This window comes from Trachypithecus francoisi, unplaced genomic scaffold, assembly GCF_009764315.1.
Source record: "Trachypithecus francoisi isolate TF-2019V2 unplaced genomic scaffold, Tfra_2.0 Lachesis_group12, whole genome shotgun sequence".
In the NCBI taxonomy this organism is placed as follows: Eukaryota; Metazoa; Chordata; class Mammalia; order Primates; family Cercopithecidae; genus Trachypithecus; species Trachypithecus francoisi.
Genome location: NW_022681457.1, coordinates 81180474 through 81194067, shown reverse-complemented (window position 1 = coordinate 81194067; position 13594 = coordinate 81180474). Strand labels below are relative to the sequence as shown.

At 52.8% G+C, this 13594-nt stretch overlaps 2 protein-coding genes across 4 annotated transcripts; one reads left to right on the top strand and one right to left on the bottom strand.

Annotated features, from left to right (window-relative positions):
• Positions 1-4183: 4183 nt before the first annotated feature.
• On the top strand, positions 4184-8695 carry CDC20 (cell division cycle 20). The gene is made up of 11 exons (XM_033226782.1): positions 4184-4501; positions 4662-4891; positions 4985-5133; positions 5220-5316; positions 5464-5592; positions 5688-5884; positions 5994-6088; positions 6228-6456; positions 6615-6740; positions 7690-7807; positions 8446-8695. The coding sequence occupies exons 2-11, from the start codon at positions 4711-4713 to the stop codon at positions 8622-8624; spliced, it is 1500 nt and encodes a 499-aa protein (XP_033082673.1). The 5' UTR covers positions 4184-4501; positions 4662-4710; the 3' UTR covers positions 8625-8695.
• Positions 8696-8893: 198 nt separating this feature from the next.
• ELOVL1 (ELOVL fatty acid elongase 1) lies at positions 8894-13587 on the bottom strand. 3 transcript variants are annotated; one of them, XM_033226786.1, is made up of 9 exons: positions 13409-13557; positions 12990-13093; positions 11068-11127; positions 10693-10883; positions 10414-10494; positions 10224-10280; positions 10028-10133; positions 9810-9946; positions 8902-9625 (listed from the first exon to the last, which is right to left on the bottom strand). In XM_033226786.1, the coding sequence occupies exons 3-9, from the start codon at positions 11111-11113 to the stop codon at positions 9404-9406; spliced, it is 840 nt and encodes a 279-aa protein (XP_033082677.1). In that variant the 5' UTR covers positions 11114-11127; positions 12990-13093; positions 13409-13557; the 3' UTR covers positions 8902-9403. The 3 variants fall into 3 exon arrangements, with proteins under 3 accessions (XP_033082674.1, XP_033082677.1, XP_033082675.1); XM_033226784.1 differs by having other exon boundaries at positions 8924-9625; positions 11777-13093; XM_033226783.1 differs by lacking the exon at positions 12990-13093 and having other exon boundaries at positions 8894-9625; positions 13409-13587.
• Positions 13588-13594: the final 7 nt, after the last annotated feature.

The following is a 13594-nucleotide window of genomic DNA, read 5'->3' as shown; positions in this document are numbered from 1 at the left end:
TCTAATTCTCAAACAAATGGTTTTGTTGTCATTGTTTTTTATTGGCTCCAAACATACCCACTGTATCAGTCAGGGTCTTGGCAGAAATAGATGACACACTCAAATTGGGTAATATGATGAGAGTGTAATAAAGGGCAAATAGTATTTAAAAAGATGAGGGCAAGATTTGGGAAAACCATCAAGGAATAGTGCAAGTGCCTCTGAGGCTAACAACAACAAGGTGCTGGCACTAGTCCTAGGCATCAAGGGGTAAGGGAGGGAGTGGTTCCCAGATCACCAGAAAGTAGCTGTAAGACAGGGCTGCCTGGAAGGAGTCATGGCCTTTCTTTGGTGGAGGGATGCGGCCAGCCTATGGGCAGGTGGCAATGAGAGAGCCAGGGAGATAGCTCAATTTCATGCTCCTCCCATTCCAGTCTTGGGTCCCTAGGAGTAAAGTCAGAGCCTTTCACATGGCTGGGGAGGAATTATGGAGATTGGGTATACTGGATGTCATCCATTTGTCCCACCCAGACCTATTCTCCATTGTTCTCCATCTTGTCCTATGCTTAGCAAGGCTGATTCATATGGCCTGCATCAAAATCAAAGCATTCTCTTGGGCTTTGGTTTCTGCTTGGGTTCCAACAATAGGAGGGTATTATGGATTGAATGATATTCTCCTCCTCTCCCTCAAATTCACGTTAAAGTCTTCTTCTTCTTTTTTTTTTTGGCCGGGCGCGGTGGCACACACTTGTAATCCCAGCTACTTGGGAGGCTGAGGCACAAGATCACTTGAAACTGGGAGGCAGAGATTACAGTGAGCCAAGACCATACCACGAAAAAAGACAAAAGTCTTTATTTTTTTTTTTGAGAAAGGTCTTCACTCTGTCTCTGCTGGAATGCACTGCTGGAATGCAGTGGTGTGGTCATGGCTCACTGCAGCCTCAAACTCCTGGTCTCAAGCAACCCTCCCACCTCAGCCTCCCAAGTAGCTGGGACTACTGGACTTACAAGTGTGCACCACCAACTTGGCTAATGTTTTCTGGGTTTGTTTTTTTTTTTTTTTAGATGGAGTCTCGCTCTGTCACCCAGGCTGGAGTGCAGTGGCGTGATCTCAGCCTACTGCAAGCTCAGCCTCCCGGGTTCATGCCATTCTCCTGCCTCAGCCTCCCAAGTAGCTGGGATGACAGGCACCTGCCACCATGCCCGGCTAGTAGGACGGGGTTTCACCGTGTTAGCTAGGATGGTCTCAATCTCCTGATCTGGTGATCTGCCCGCCTCAGCCTCCCAAAATGCTGGGATTACAGGCATGAGCCACCTCACAGGCCTGTTTTCTGTATTTTTTTAGAGACAGAGTGATACTATGTTGCCCAGACTGGTCCCTAACTCTTGGGCTCAAGCAGTCCTCCGGCCTTGGCCTTCCAAAGTGCTGGGATTACAAGTGTAAGCCACCACACTGAGCCAGATGTTGAAGTCTTAACTCCCAGTACTTCAAATATCACCTTATTAGGAAATAGGGTCATTGCAGATATAATTAGTTAAGATGAGGTCAGGGCCCTAATTCAATGTGATTGGTATTCTTATAAAAAGAGAAAATTGGACATACATACACAAAGAAAGCCAAGTGAAGATGAAGGCAATGTGATTGGTATTCTTATAAAAAGAGAAAATTGGACACACATACACAAAGAAAGCCAAGTGAAGATGAAGATGATTCTTCTACAAGCCAAGGAATGACAAAGATTGCTGGCAAACCACCACCAGAAGCCAGGGGAGAGGCATGGAACAGATTCTTCCTCACAGTTCTCACACAACTCTCATGACACCTTGATCTGGAACTTTCAGCCTCCAGAATTGTGAGACAGCCAATTTCTGTCATTTAAGTCAGTTTGTGGTACATTTTAAGCCAGTTTGTGGTACTTTATTACAGTAACTTTAGCAAACGAATACAGAGGATATCAGGGGATGGGCTACACAAGTCGCCTATGCTTGCAGGCTTCCTGTTCTCCCTATTTCATTCTTTCTGCAACTCCTCCAAAATGGATCTCAGGCCACCCACTTTCCTGATCCTGCTTTCTCCAAAGTCATCGGGGATTTGATTTTCAATGGACAAATCTGACCCTTTCTGTCATCATTTCACTTGACTACTTTACATCATATTAGAGTATCTCCCACTTCAAGATCCATGTCTGGATAATTTCCATTGCCTTCATTCATTCCTTTATTATTATTATTTTAAGACAAAATCTCCCTCTGTCACCCAGGCTAGAGTGCAGTGGCGTGATCTCGCTCACTACAACCTCCACCTCCCAGGTTCAAGCGATTCCCCTGCCTCTGCCTCCCGAGTAGCTGGGATTACAGGCATGCACCACCGCACCTGGCTAATTTTGTACTTTATTAGTAGAGACAGGGTTTCGCCACATTGGCCAGACTGGTCTTGAACTACTGACCTCAAGTGATCTGCCCGCCTCGGCCTCCCAAAGTGCTGGGATTACAGGAGTGAACCACCACACCTGGCCCAAATCCTTTATTTTTAAATGTGCAGATTCCCTGAGGTTATACCCTTTATCCCTCTCTACAGCTACCATTAGTCCAGAAGTTGCAAATTATTGCCATATTCCCCCGCTCAGATATATTTTATTTGGTCCTTCCCTACACAGAAACCCCACAGGTTCCACAATGCCTAGCAGATAAAATCCAAAGTCCTTAGCTTGACATTTAAGACCCTGACCAACTTGACATGAGACAAACTTTTCTGTTTTCTGGGAACTCCCCACCTCTAACCTAAGTATATCCAATTCCTCATTTTCCAAGGTAATTGGAAATAGAGAATGCAAAGTCTTCAAGTCAAAGATAATAACATTATCTGTCAGCATCAGAGTGGACTTTAGGCTAATGATTGAAAACTTGATTTTTCCAGCCTCTTTCTGGGACAGTATAGCGTATTGTTAGGATTGCAGGGATTAGTCAGATAGTTTGAATCCTGGGCTCCCCTACTTATTATTGGCTGCAAGCCTTTGGGCAAGTTTCTAATCTTTCTGACCCAGTTTCTTTTTTCTGTAAAGGGAAGATAGGGTATCTATCTGCCTTATTGGGATTACGGATTGAACTCGATTATGTATGTAAACTTTTTTTTTTTTTTTTTTTGAGACAGAGTCTCCCTGTGTTGCCCAGGCTGGAGTGCAGTGGTGCTATCTCGGCTCACTGCAAGCTCCGCCTCCCAGATTCACGCCATTCTCCTGCCTCAGCCTCCTGAGTAGCTGGGACTACAGGCGCCCGCCACCACGCCCGGCTAATTTTTTGTATTTTTAGTAGAGACGGGGTTTCACTGTGTTAACCAGGATGGTCTCAATCTCCTGACTTAGTGATCCGCCCGCCTCAGCCTCCCAAAGTGCTGGGATTACAGGCGTGAGCCACCGCGCCCGGCCTGTAAACTGTTTTAACACAGTAGTTAGATGGTCCATAAATGGTACCATTATTATTTTTATGATTACTGCTCCACCCCTGAGCACATTCATACAATTCAGTCAAGTCATTATTAGAGCACTGGACTGAATGGAGTCAGACCTGGATTCCCACAAACTTCTTTGTATGACCTCGAGCACATCCCTTCCCTGGGCCTCGGTTTCTCCATCTGTAAAATATGGATTTGTTGTCGGGGTGGGGAGGGTGCACCACGCACAGATTAGACTAATGGATCTCTCAGGTCCTCATATCTCTTTAAAGCCCCAAGGGGGTAAGCCACAGTGCCTCCTGTAGGGCAGTCTAAGCTTATCTTCAGATAGGCAGGTTTGAATACCGATCCTTTTTCCTGACCTTAAGGAATTCATTCACCCTTTTCAAACTCATTTTCCCTGTTTGTAACACAGCAGCAAACAAGACAAACACACGTTACTTCCTTTCTAGCAGGGTTCCTACCCAGAGCCAAGCAAAAGTGGAACGTACCCTAAGTAGCTCTGGCCTTCTTCCTGCTCCCTAGCTTCCCAATTCCGTCCCCTGCCCCGCTGCCGCCCGCGGCTCTCCTTTCCCTTCTAGGAGCAGCTCAAGCGCCTTGGTCACCTCCATCGGGTTCTGCACCGAGTTCTGCATCATAAATATGACCCTCGTGTAGGATTTAAGTGTGAACTTCTGCAGGCCCTCGGACCCTGAAGCACCCGGAGCCAGACACTCCGAGCTCGCGGCGGTAGAGGGGACGCAGAAGAACAAATCGGGACGACTCGAGGACGCTGAGGCAGACCAGGCCCGCCCCGGGCCAGCTCCGCCTGCTTTCCAGCACCAGTTCTCTGGGGCCGGCTCCCAGTCCCTCTCGCACTCTTCAAATCGCGCTCCGCGGCTGGACTCTCGTGATAGCCGAGACTTGTCCCGGAAGGCCCGCCCCCTTCGCCGGAGAGGCCAATGGGCGAGGGCAACGGTTGCGACGGTTGGGTTTTGAAGGAGCCAATGGGCGCTCGGAGCGGAGAGTTTAAGAGGCGTAAGCGAGGCGTGTTAAAGCCGGTCGGAACTGCAACTTGCTCGGGAGGGCACGGTGAGAGGCGGCGGGGCTGAGCCTGGTTCGGGCCGTGGCCAGGGGGAGAGGGTGCTAGGCCGGAAGGGGCTGCAGCCGAGGGTGGCCCTGATTTTGTGACCGGCCAGGAGCGAAGGGGTCCTTTGCTGTCCCCTGAGCACCGTCTCCTCTTTTCCTCCAGGGCTCCGCAGGCACCAACTGCAAGGACCCCTCCCGCTGCGGGCGTTCCCATGGCACAATTCGCGTTCGAGAGTGACCTGCACTCGCTGCTTCAGCTGGATGCACCCATCCCCAATGCACCCCCTGCGCGCTGGCAGCGCAAAGCCAAGGAAGCCTCAGGCCCGGCCCCCTCACCCATGCGGGCCGCCAACCGATCCCACAGCGCCGGCAGAACTCCGGGCCGAACTCCTGGTCAGTGAGGTGCCAAAGGGACTGGGTGAGAGCAGCCTTCATACTTTCTCCCCCGGGAGCCTGGTCAGACTGTCTTCTCTTTCTCCGCCCCAGGCAAATCCAGTTCCAAGGTTCAGACCACTCCTAGCAAACCTGGCGGTGACCGCTATATCCCCCATCGCAGTGCTGCCCAGATGGAGGTGGCCAGCTTCCTCCTGAGCAAGGAGAACCAGCCTGAAAACAGCCAGACGCCCACCAAGAAGGTATGTGTCCCAGAGGGGCTTAAGGTACGGGACCAGACTGTTCTTTGGATAATACCATCTTGCTTCTCCACTACCCTTTATGCCAGGAACATCAGAAAGCCTGGGCTTTGAACCTGAACGGTTTTGATGTAGAGGAAGCCAAGATCCTTCGGCTCAGTGGAAAACCACAAAATGCACCAGAGGGTAAGGCCCGAAGTTCCTGGTTCCTGGAGGGAGGTGTCAGTTCATCTCCAGGGCTGAGCACAGATATCTGTCTGCTCTTCCTATCTAAGACTGAGGGCAAGGGAGGTGTTGATTTTCCCAGCGTCTAGACCCACTCTGTTGCCACAGGTTACCAGAACAGACTGAAAGTACTCTACAGCCAAAAGGCCACTCCTGGCTCCAGCCGGAAGACCTGCCGTTACATTCCTTCCCTGCCAGACCGTATCCTGGATGCCCCTGAAATCCGAAATGACTACTGTAAGTGCATCCTTATCCTTGCCTCATGGATGCAGAAAGAGGGCCTGGGACCACACAAACAAGGAAGCTCATGCTCTTCTCTCCGCCTCTGACAGACCTGAACCTTGTGGATTGGAGCTCTGGGAATGTACTGGCCGTGGCACTGGACAACAGTGTGTACCTGTGGAGCGCAAGCTCTGGCGACATCCTGCAGCTTTTGCAAATGGAGCAGCCTGGGGAATATGTATCCTCTGTGGCCTGGATCAAAGAGGGCAACTACTTGGCTGTGGGCACCAGCAGTGCTGAGGTGCAGGTGAGACATGTCCTGTGCTGCCATTCACACCAGTCCTAATGGGCTTGCACAGCTGGAGGATATTAATGCCAAGTCCCAATCTCTGATCCTAGTGGGCTTCTCTCTCTAGCTATGGGATGTGCAGCAGCAGAAACGGCTTCGAAATATGACCAGTCACTCTGCCCGAGTGGGCTCCCTAAGCTGGAACAGCTATATCCTCTCCAGGTCAGTGGTTTTTGTTGGTCTATGGTAGTCTGATATTTGCCCACCCTACCCTTGACTATACAACCCTGAACTGAACTACCTCTGGCTTGCTTGCATTTGGTGCTGCCACAGAACCTGATTCCCTTCTTTCCTCCTCCAGTGGTTCACGTTCTGGCCACATCCACCACCATGATGTTCGGGTAGCAGAACACCATGTGGCTACACTGAGTGGCCACAGCCAGGAAGTGTGTGGACTGCGCTGGGCCCCAGATGGACGACATTTGGCCAGTGGTGGCAATGATAACTTGGTCAATGTGTGGCCTAGCGCTCCTGGAGAGGGTGGCTGGGTTCCTTTGCAGACATTCACCCAGCATCAAGGGGCTGTCAAGGTGAGTAGGGTTGGGCTGAAGCCTCTGCAGACCCTCACCTATAACCTGGGGACTGTTAAGGGGAGAAGGGATGGTAGGATTGGACTGGGTTAATCTGTGACCCCCCGAGCTCCTTGTCTAGCTCCAGTACCTGCTGACCCCACCTTTATCCCATCTAGGCCGTAGCATGGTGTCCCTGGCAGTCCAATGTCCTGGCAACAGGAGGGGGCACCAGTGATCGACACATTCGCATCTGGAACGTGTGCTCTGGGGCCTGTCTGAGTGCTGTGGATGCCCATTCCCAGGTAATCTTTTGCCTGTTCCTGCCTCTCCCACATGCATTCTTACTGGGCATCCACATCGAGAGTGCATCCATTCCAATGTCTTCACCAACTCTGTGCCTTGGTGATTCCTAAACTTCTAACTCATGAGCTTCATTTCCAACAGTCTGTGGCTATCTCCAATCCTATGTCCTATAGGCACCACTACCTTGATCTGTCCCAAAGTAACCTTGTCACTTCCCCTTGCCTCCCTGAAATGTGTTCCTTCCTCTGTCACATTGCTTTGGAATGGCAGAACCTGCTCAGAAATCTGAAAAACCTCCTAGAATTTTTCATCCTCCTCACCAGGATCTATCAGTTTTACCTTAAAATATCATTGACATCTGTCCCCTCCCCTCAGCCTCATCCTTCCCAGTGGAGGCCCACTACAATGGCTTCCTCATTGGTGTCAAGCATTCTTTGTTATCTCCTGCAATGCATCCTCCATGCTGTGGTTTGTTACACTGTACTGTCCTTAAACCTGTGGTGGCTTCTCATCACCTATGGCATATAATCCAAATCCATTAGAAAGCTACTTGAGGCTCTCTCCTTCCACTCCCCTCACATTCAGCCTTCACTGTAGATATGGACTCTAGAGCCAGACTGCCCAAGTTAAAATTCTGGCTTCGTCATCTGCTAAACTTGAATGTAACCTTTGGCAACCTATTGAACTTCCTTCTGATTGATTCCTCATCTATACAATGGATAATACAGACACTCCCCAATTTAAGTCCCAGTGAACTCATTGTAAAGTTAAAAAATGGTTACGTCAGGGAGTGTCTATAATTTGCCTCTCAAGGAACTTTTGTATGGACTGTGATCATTCAACTCTGAGTCTGGAGCACGTGGCAGGGTGCCTAACACTAGAATGGGCTCAGTTCTGACTTAAGTAGCCTTGGCTATATGTCATGCCCACACCGGCTCCTCTCCACAGGTGTGCTCCATCCTCTGGTCTCCCCACTACAAGGAGCTCATCTCAGGCCATGGCTTTGCACAGAACCAGCTGGTTATTTGGAAGTACCCAACCATGGCCAAGGTGGCTGAACTCAAAGGTAAGTGGCTAGGTAAAAAGCCGGACATAAAAGGCCACATAATGTATGACTGAAATGTCCAGAATAGGCAAATCCACAGAAAAAACACATTAATGGTTGCCAGGGGCTGAGGAGAGAGGCTAATGGGAAGTGTTGAAAATGTCTTAGAATTAGTTTTAACAGTTGTACAATTTTGTGAATATACTAAAAACCACTAAACTGTATACTTTAAAAGGATGCATTTTATGGTATGTGAATTATATCTCAGTAACACCATTGAAAAAAAAGAGGAGGCCGGGCGTGGTGGCTCACACCTGTAATCCCAGCACTTTGGGAGGCCAAAGCGGGCGGATCATGAGGTGAGGAGATAGAGGCCATCCTGGCTAACACAGTGAAACCCTGTCTCAAAAAAGTAGCTGGGCGTGGTGGCGGGCGCCTGTAGTCCCAGCTACTTAGGAGGCTGAGGCAGGAGAATGGTGTGAACCTGGGAGGCGGAGCTTGCAGTGAGCCCAGATCGCGCCACTGCACTCCAGCCTGGGTGACAGAGCAAGGCTCCGTCTCAAAAAAAAAAAAAAAGAAAAAAAGGGAGGCATGTGCCTCCTTTATGGGAGGGCTATGGCTGCATCAGCATTCATATGTACTGTTCTCATTTGCTCCAGGTCACACATCCCGGGTCCTGAGTCTGACCATGAGCCCAGATGGGGCCACAGTGGCATCCGCAGCAGCAGATGAAACCCTGAGGCTATGGCGCTGTTTTGAGTTGGACCCTGCGCGGCGGCGGGAGCGGGAGAAGGCCAGTGCAGCCAAAAGCAGCCTCATCCACCAAGGCATCCGCTGAAGACTAACCCATCACCTCAGTTGTTTTTTACTTTTCTAATAAAGTCATGTCTCCCTTCATGTTTTTTTTTTTTTTTTAATCTGTTTCAGCTAATCCCTCTTCTTTCATGACCTATTTCCCAGCAGCCTTCCTACGGGCTCTACCAGGATCAGAGAGCTAGATATGTCCTCTGGGAGCCTGGACCATCCATTGCTCCTGCTTGTGGACAGGGCTAAGCATATTGTGTTCCCCCACCTCCTCCATTCACACATGTATACACACAGCCTCTGTGGTTTCCTCTGTCACTTTTAATTTAAGACACAAGTGAGTAAGCAGCCTCTACAGGCTGTATTCCCAGGCCCCCGCCCACCCTGACCTTTGGCCCAGAAGCTACTGCTTCAGTGTGTGGGGTGGAGGAGGGAGACTGGGTCCACAGTGACATTATTGCTGACCTCTTCTGTGAGAAAGCCACAAGACCCTTGTGGGGCCAGCCCTGAGTGCTCCTCTCCCAAGTTTAAGGCAGGGAGTGGGAAGTAACTGTACAGCCCTTTTAGCCCCCAGCTCTGGAGTGGCAGACAGCAATGAGGCCACATCCCTGGAGCTGGCCAGGGGAAGTGGGTGAGGAACCAAAGCCGTGGTCCCTGTAGAGCAGCTGTGGGGAGGGGAGGGCCAGTCCCCTGCTCAGTCCTGGCCACATAAGCCTTGGTCACAGGTGTAGGTGGAGAGGGCACTGACGGACGCTGCCCAAGGTGCAGTCAGTCCTGAGGCACTTAGGTGGGCGCCTATCTAGGCCATGCTTCTCAGTTGGCCTTGACCTTGGCAATACCTGGAGCTCCATTTTGCTGAAGTACAGGGGGCAGCCGCTTGCCCTTGGTATAAGAGTGATACCAGAAGTTGGAGAACAGCATGAAGAAGATGGTGCCATACATCCAGATGAGGTGAATAATGACTGGGTACTGGTAGTTACAGCTGGACATAAAGTAGTACTGGGAGATGTGCAGTGAGACCAGGACAAATTGGATCTAGGATAGATAAAGGCCAGGGTCAGAGGGAATACTGAGAGAACTAGAGGGGAAGAGCATGTAGAGAAAGAGAAATGTTGAGTAGGGAGAGATGGGGTCAAAGGTGAGACAGACTGGATAAAGGGAGGATCCAGGCTAGGAATGTGGGGGGATGGTTATAGGTAAGTCAGGCCAAGCCCCTCACCAGCTGAATGGCTGTCATGTGCTTTTTCCACCAAAGGTAGGGTTGAGCCACAGGGCCAATGGCAGACAATCCGTAGTACAGGTACATTATGACATGCACAGAAGAGTTTATCATGGCATGGAAAGAGCCCATTCCTCCTGTGAGTGGACAATAAGACAGGGTCAGCAGAGTCCAGCCTCTGGTGCCCACCCTTTCCCATAGTGGCCTTCACCACTCACCCGGGGCAATCTTTACCCCCCACCACCAGCTCCAGGGAAGCACAGAGTGATGGAAGACATGTAGGAAGGTCACCTGCCCGTCTTTCTTTCGGAGAATAAAGATCACCTGAGAGAAGAGTGAGGGAAGGGGATTCAGAACCTGGGCCTCTCCGCCTCATTCTCCCCACAAGTTCTCGCATCTCATATAACTACTTACTGTGTCCATCAGCTCAATGAACTTGGAGAAGAGAAAGAGCCAGGCCACCCGAACCATCTGCAAGAAGTTGGGATAGCCTTAGGACCTCATACACTATTCTAAGAGCCTCCCTAAATTGGGCCTTGAGCACAGGCCCCAAACTGGTCATATCTACCAGGTTGCTTATGACCTAGCCCCAGCCCCTACTTACCCTAAGTGCCTCAGGGCTGTTGGAATAGTCCACAGGGTCACAGCGCCAGGTATAGGTGCTCAGCCAGCCTGACATCAGGAACTAGGAAGGGATGTGGATTAGACCATCCTCTCCTGGGAAGGGAGAAGGGAAGTTCTCCCTTCCCAGCCATCCCTCCCCTTCGCTAGCTGAGGACATGAATCTGAACCTCTCTGGAAAGGAGAAATGCCATGCTCTGGCTCTATGGCCTGCTCCTTATCCTGCTGACAGAAATTAAAGCCCGGCATCCCAGGGGCCCACCTCATAGACAATGTAGAGGGAGAGTGCCACCAGTGAGAAGTTGTAGACAATCATGAAGCCACGGAGCTGGAAGGGCTTTCGATTAGCCATGATGCGAGGCCCAAGTGACAGAACGAAGTACACGTAGGTCAGGAGGATGGAGGTCATTAGCAGAGGGGACCCCATCAGAGGGTAGCCCTGGATCCGGGGATCTATGAATAAGGGTCAAAGAATCAGGAAGAGTCACAGGGTTTGAAGGGTCTTCATTAGGTCTACAGACATGAGGTCAGGTCGCAAAGCGTCAAGGGGTTCATAGGAACTCTCCATTAGAAGACAGCCCTAGATCCAGGGATCCCAGGAAAGAAGAGAGGAAAGGGCTGGTGGACAGTGTCCTACCTGCGTGCTTCATCATCTCTTGGTACAAGTTCATAACAGCCTCCATCCTGGCTCAGGACTCTGGGGAGGTACAGAGGGTGGATGTCAGACAGAGCCCACTGCACGCCCCCATCCCACAGAGATAAGACACAGAACCAGACAAGAAAACTCCCAATGCCTCATTGCAGAAAGGACAGAACAGTGAAAGGAAGGAATTACTGGGAACTAGAGGGAGGAGGCAGTTTAGTTGAGGCATCTGCTCCCCACACGTCCTCCCTGCCTGGGAAGGGCTGTTCTACCCTTCCTCTCCACACCTTACTCTCCTCTCCTCTCCACAGTTTTACTTCCTGGCCTCCCTTCCCCTCTTCCTCCACAAAATGACTCTCAATTCCAGGTCTCTCATTGGAGAGTCTTACCTTCTCACCAACAGGGAGCTCTTGAAATCCATCTCCCTTCCTCACCCGAGTCCCTCACCCCCCCAGCTCTGGGTCTTTCTTCTCTCTCGGGATTCTCCCCTTCAATCTCTCCTCTCCTGCCCTCTCTACTTCTCATCCCTCTGGACCCTTCCAGGAACTCTCTTCTTCTCCCCAGGGTCCCTCCTGCCCCTGCCAGGACTCTCACCTCCCTGGGCCCTTCTTTTCCCTCCAGAACCTTATCCTGGGATTCCTCCTTGCCTGTGCTGGGACATTCACCTCCCTACGTTTCTCCTCTGCCTTCCCGGGGCTCTCACCTCCAGCCTCTCCTCTCCAGCGCTCTCCTCTCTCCTCTCGCAGAGCCCTTCCTCTCCTGGAGCCTGGCTCTTTGAGACTCCTGCCCCGGCGGCTCCACCTGTCTGACTAGATCTGGCAGCAGCCCCGCCCTCTGCCCGCCCCCGCTGTACTGCGCATGGGGTGGAGGGTGGGTCCAGGCCACAGGTCAGTGCCTGGGGAAGCAGGACCCACCAGGATTGGGAAAGCCAAGTAAAGCCCCAGGCTCACCACCCACCAACCTGGAACCAGCCTGATGAACTAAGGTCCTAGGTTCTGAGCCAGAAACCTCCTCCAACCCTAGTCCCAGCCCCAGCTCTGGCCCAAAGCACTGCTGAAAATCCACACCCAGCATCCTCTCCTAAGCTGGCCAGAACTTCTCAGTCTGTCCTACTTCAGAATGGGTACAATCACTCTTCCCTTCTTGGGAAGGCAGGGAAGCCAGTGGCATGTGAGGGGGTTGGGGAGTGGGGGAGATCACAGGAATCTTCCCCTCCCTCAGGGAGGGGACCTAATGGGCTAGGCCCCCTCCTCCTCAGGGCCTGAAGGAATGTCGGGGGAAGGCTCCCAGGGACACAAAAGCCTCTGGCCAGACCCAGGAGAGCATGGTACTGACAGTCCCTGAGGGACAAGGCATTCTTGGAACAGAGCAGGGCCCAGGGCAGCAGGTGCCCCAGACTCCTTGCTTCCAGAGAAGCACCTGTGCAGGTGCGAAGTGAAGAGGCGCACCTCTGTCACCTCCCCGCCCTGCACACCCCTCACCTCCAGGAGGCCCGGCTTCTTTAGGCCCACCGTGGTCAGGCCCCAAGCCTGCGGTCCACACCCACCCCTCACCCAGCTCTCCACCCCCAACGGCGAAGGCGCCACGCCAAGGGCTGGCACACATGTTTCCTGCCTGACACACCACCCAGCACCTCCGTGGGCTGACACGCATGGCTCCCGGCCCTCACGCAGCTCGGCCGCCGCCCAGGCACACGCACGGGCTCACCCGCGGGGCCACTCACACACGTGTGCGCGCTGCCTGGCCATGCTCGGATCCCCTCCTTACTTGCTCCCCCACCATCGGGCTTGCTGGCCGCCCATCCCAGGCAGGGCCCAGGCCGGAGCGAGGGCGCCAACACAGGTTCCTCCCCGACACATGGGAGCCAGCCAGCCTGTTATCTCTCAACCACCAGCCCCCAAGATCAACCCACACACCCGGCAGACCAGGAGGGACCAAGGCTCCTGGGAGGACCTCTCCCCAAGCTGCAGGAAAATCTGGGTGTGTCCCTCGTCGGGGAACTCAGCCCGTCCCTTCCTTCCTTTAAGATGGATCGAAGGGAAAAGAAGCCTGACAAAGTTAGGGGAGCGGGGGGAGGGAAGGGAGAGGAGGAGGGAGAGGGGTAAAAGCAGGGGTGGTGGAGGAAGGCCTGGGTGTAGGCAAATGGGGGCCAGAGACGGGGGTGTGGGGGAGGGAGGGTGCTGGCGAGGCCCGGCCCCAGGGAGCTGGGACCTCCCACCCACTGGCCCCGGGAACAGCCTCTCCCACAGCCTGGGCAGGGCAGGGCAGGGCTGGGCCGGGCTGGCAAGGCAGGGGGCGCCGGCACGTGGAGAGCCCGTGGAAGGTCCAGACTCACCCGTAGGGGCCAGGCGGGCAACGGCGGAGGGCTTGGAGGGAGCAGGGCCACAGAGAAGTCCCCGGGGCCAGCCTGCCTGCCTGCCACTTCCTCATCTGCTGGGACGACTTTCTGTCACCAGAGGGGGAGGGGCGGGCCGCGCGGGGGGCGCCCGCTGATTGGGCGGCCAGCGGGGCCGGAGGCCGG

Excerpts from the sequence above, each read along its gene's own strand:
- ELOVL1 (XM_033226783.1), bottom strand. The coding sequence starts at position 11,113 with ATGGAGGCTGTTATGAACTTGTACCAAGAGATGATGAAGCACGCAG. Across the intron at positions 10,884-11,067 it reads AGAGATGATGAAGCACGCAG|ATCCCCGGATCCAGGGCTAC; the intron begins GTAGGACACTGT and ends CCTTATTCATAG. Across the intron at positions 9,626-9,809 it reads ACATGACAGCCATTCAGCTG|ATCCAATTTGTCCTGGTCTC; the intron begins GTGAGGGGCTTG and ends TATCTATCCTAG.
- CDC20 (XM_033226782.1), top strand. The coding sequence starts at position 4,711 with ATGGCACAATTCGCGTTCGAGAGTGACCTGCACTCGCTGCTTCAGCTG. Across the intron at positions 5,593-5,687 it reads TGAAATCCGAAATGACTACT|ACCTGAACCTTGTGGATTGG; the intron begins GTAAGTGCATCC and ends CGCCTCTGACAG. Across the intron at positions 6,741-7,689 it reads CTGTGGATGCCCATTCCCAG|GTGTGCTCCATCCTCTGGTC; the intron begins GTAATCTTTTGC and ends TCCTCTCCACAG.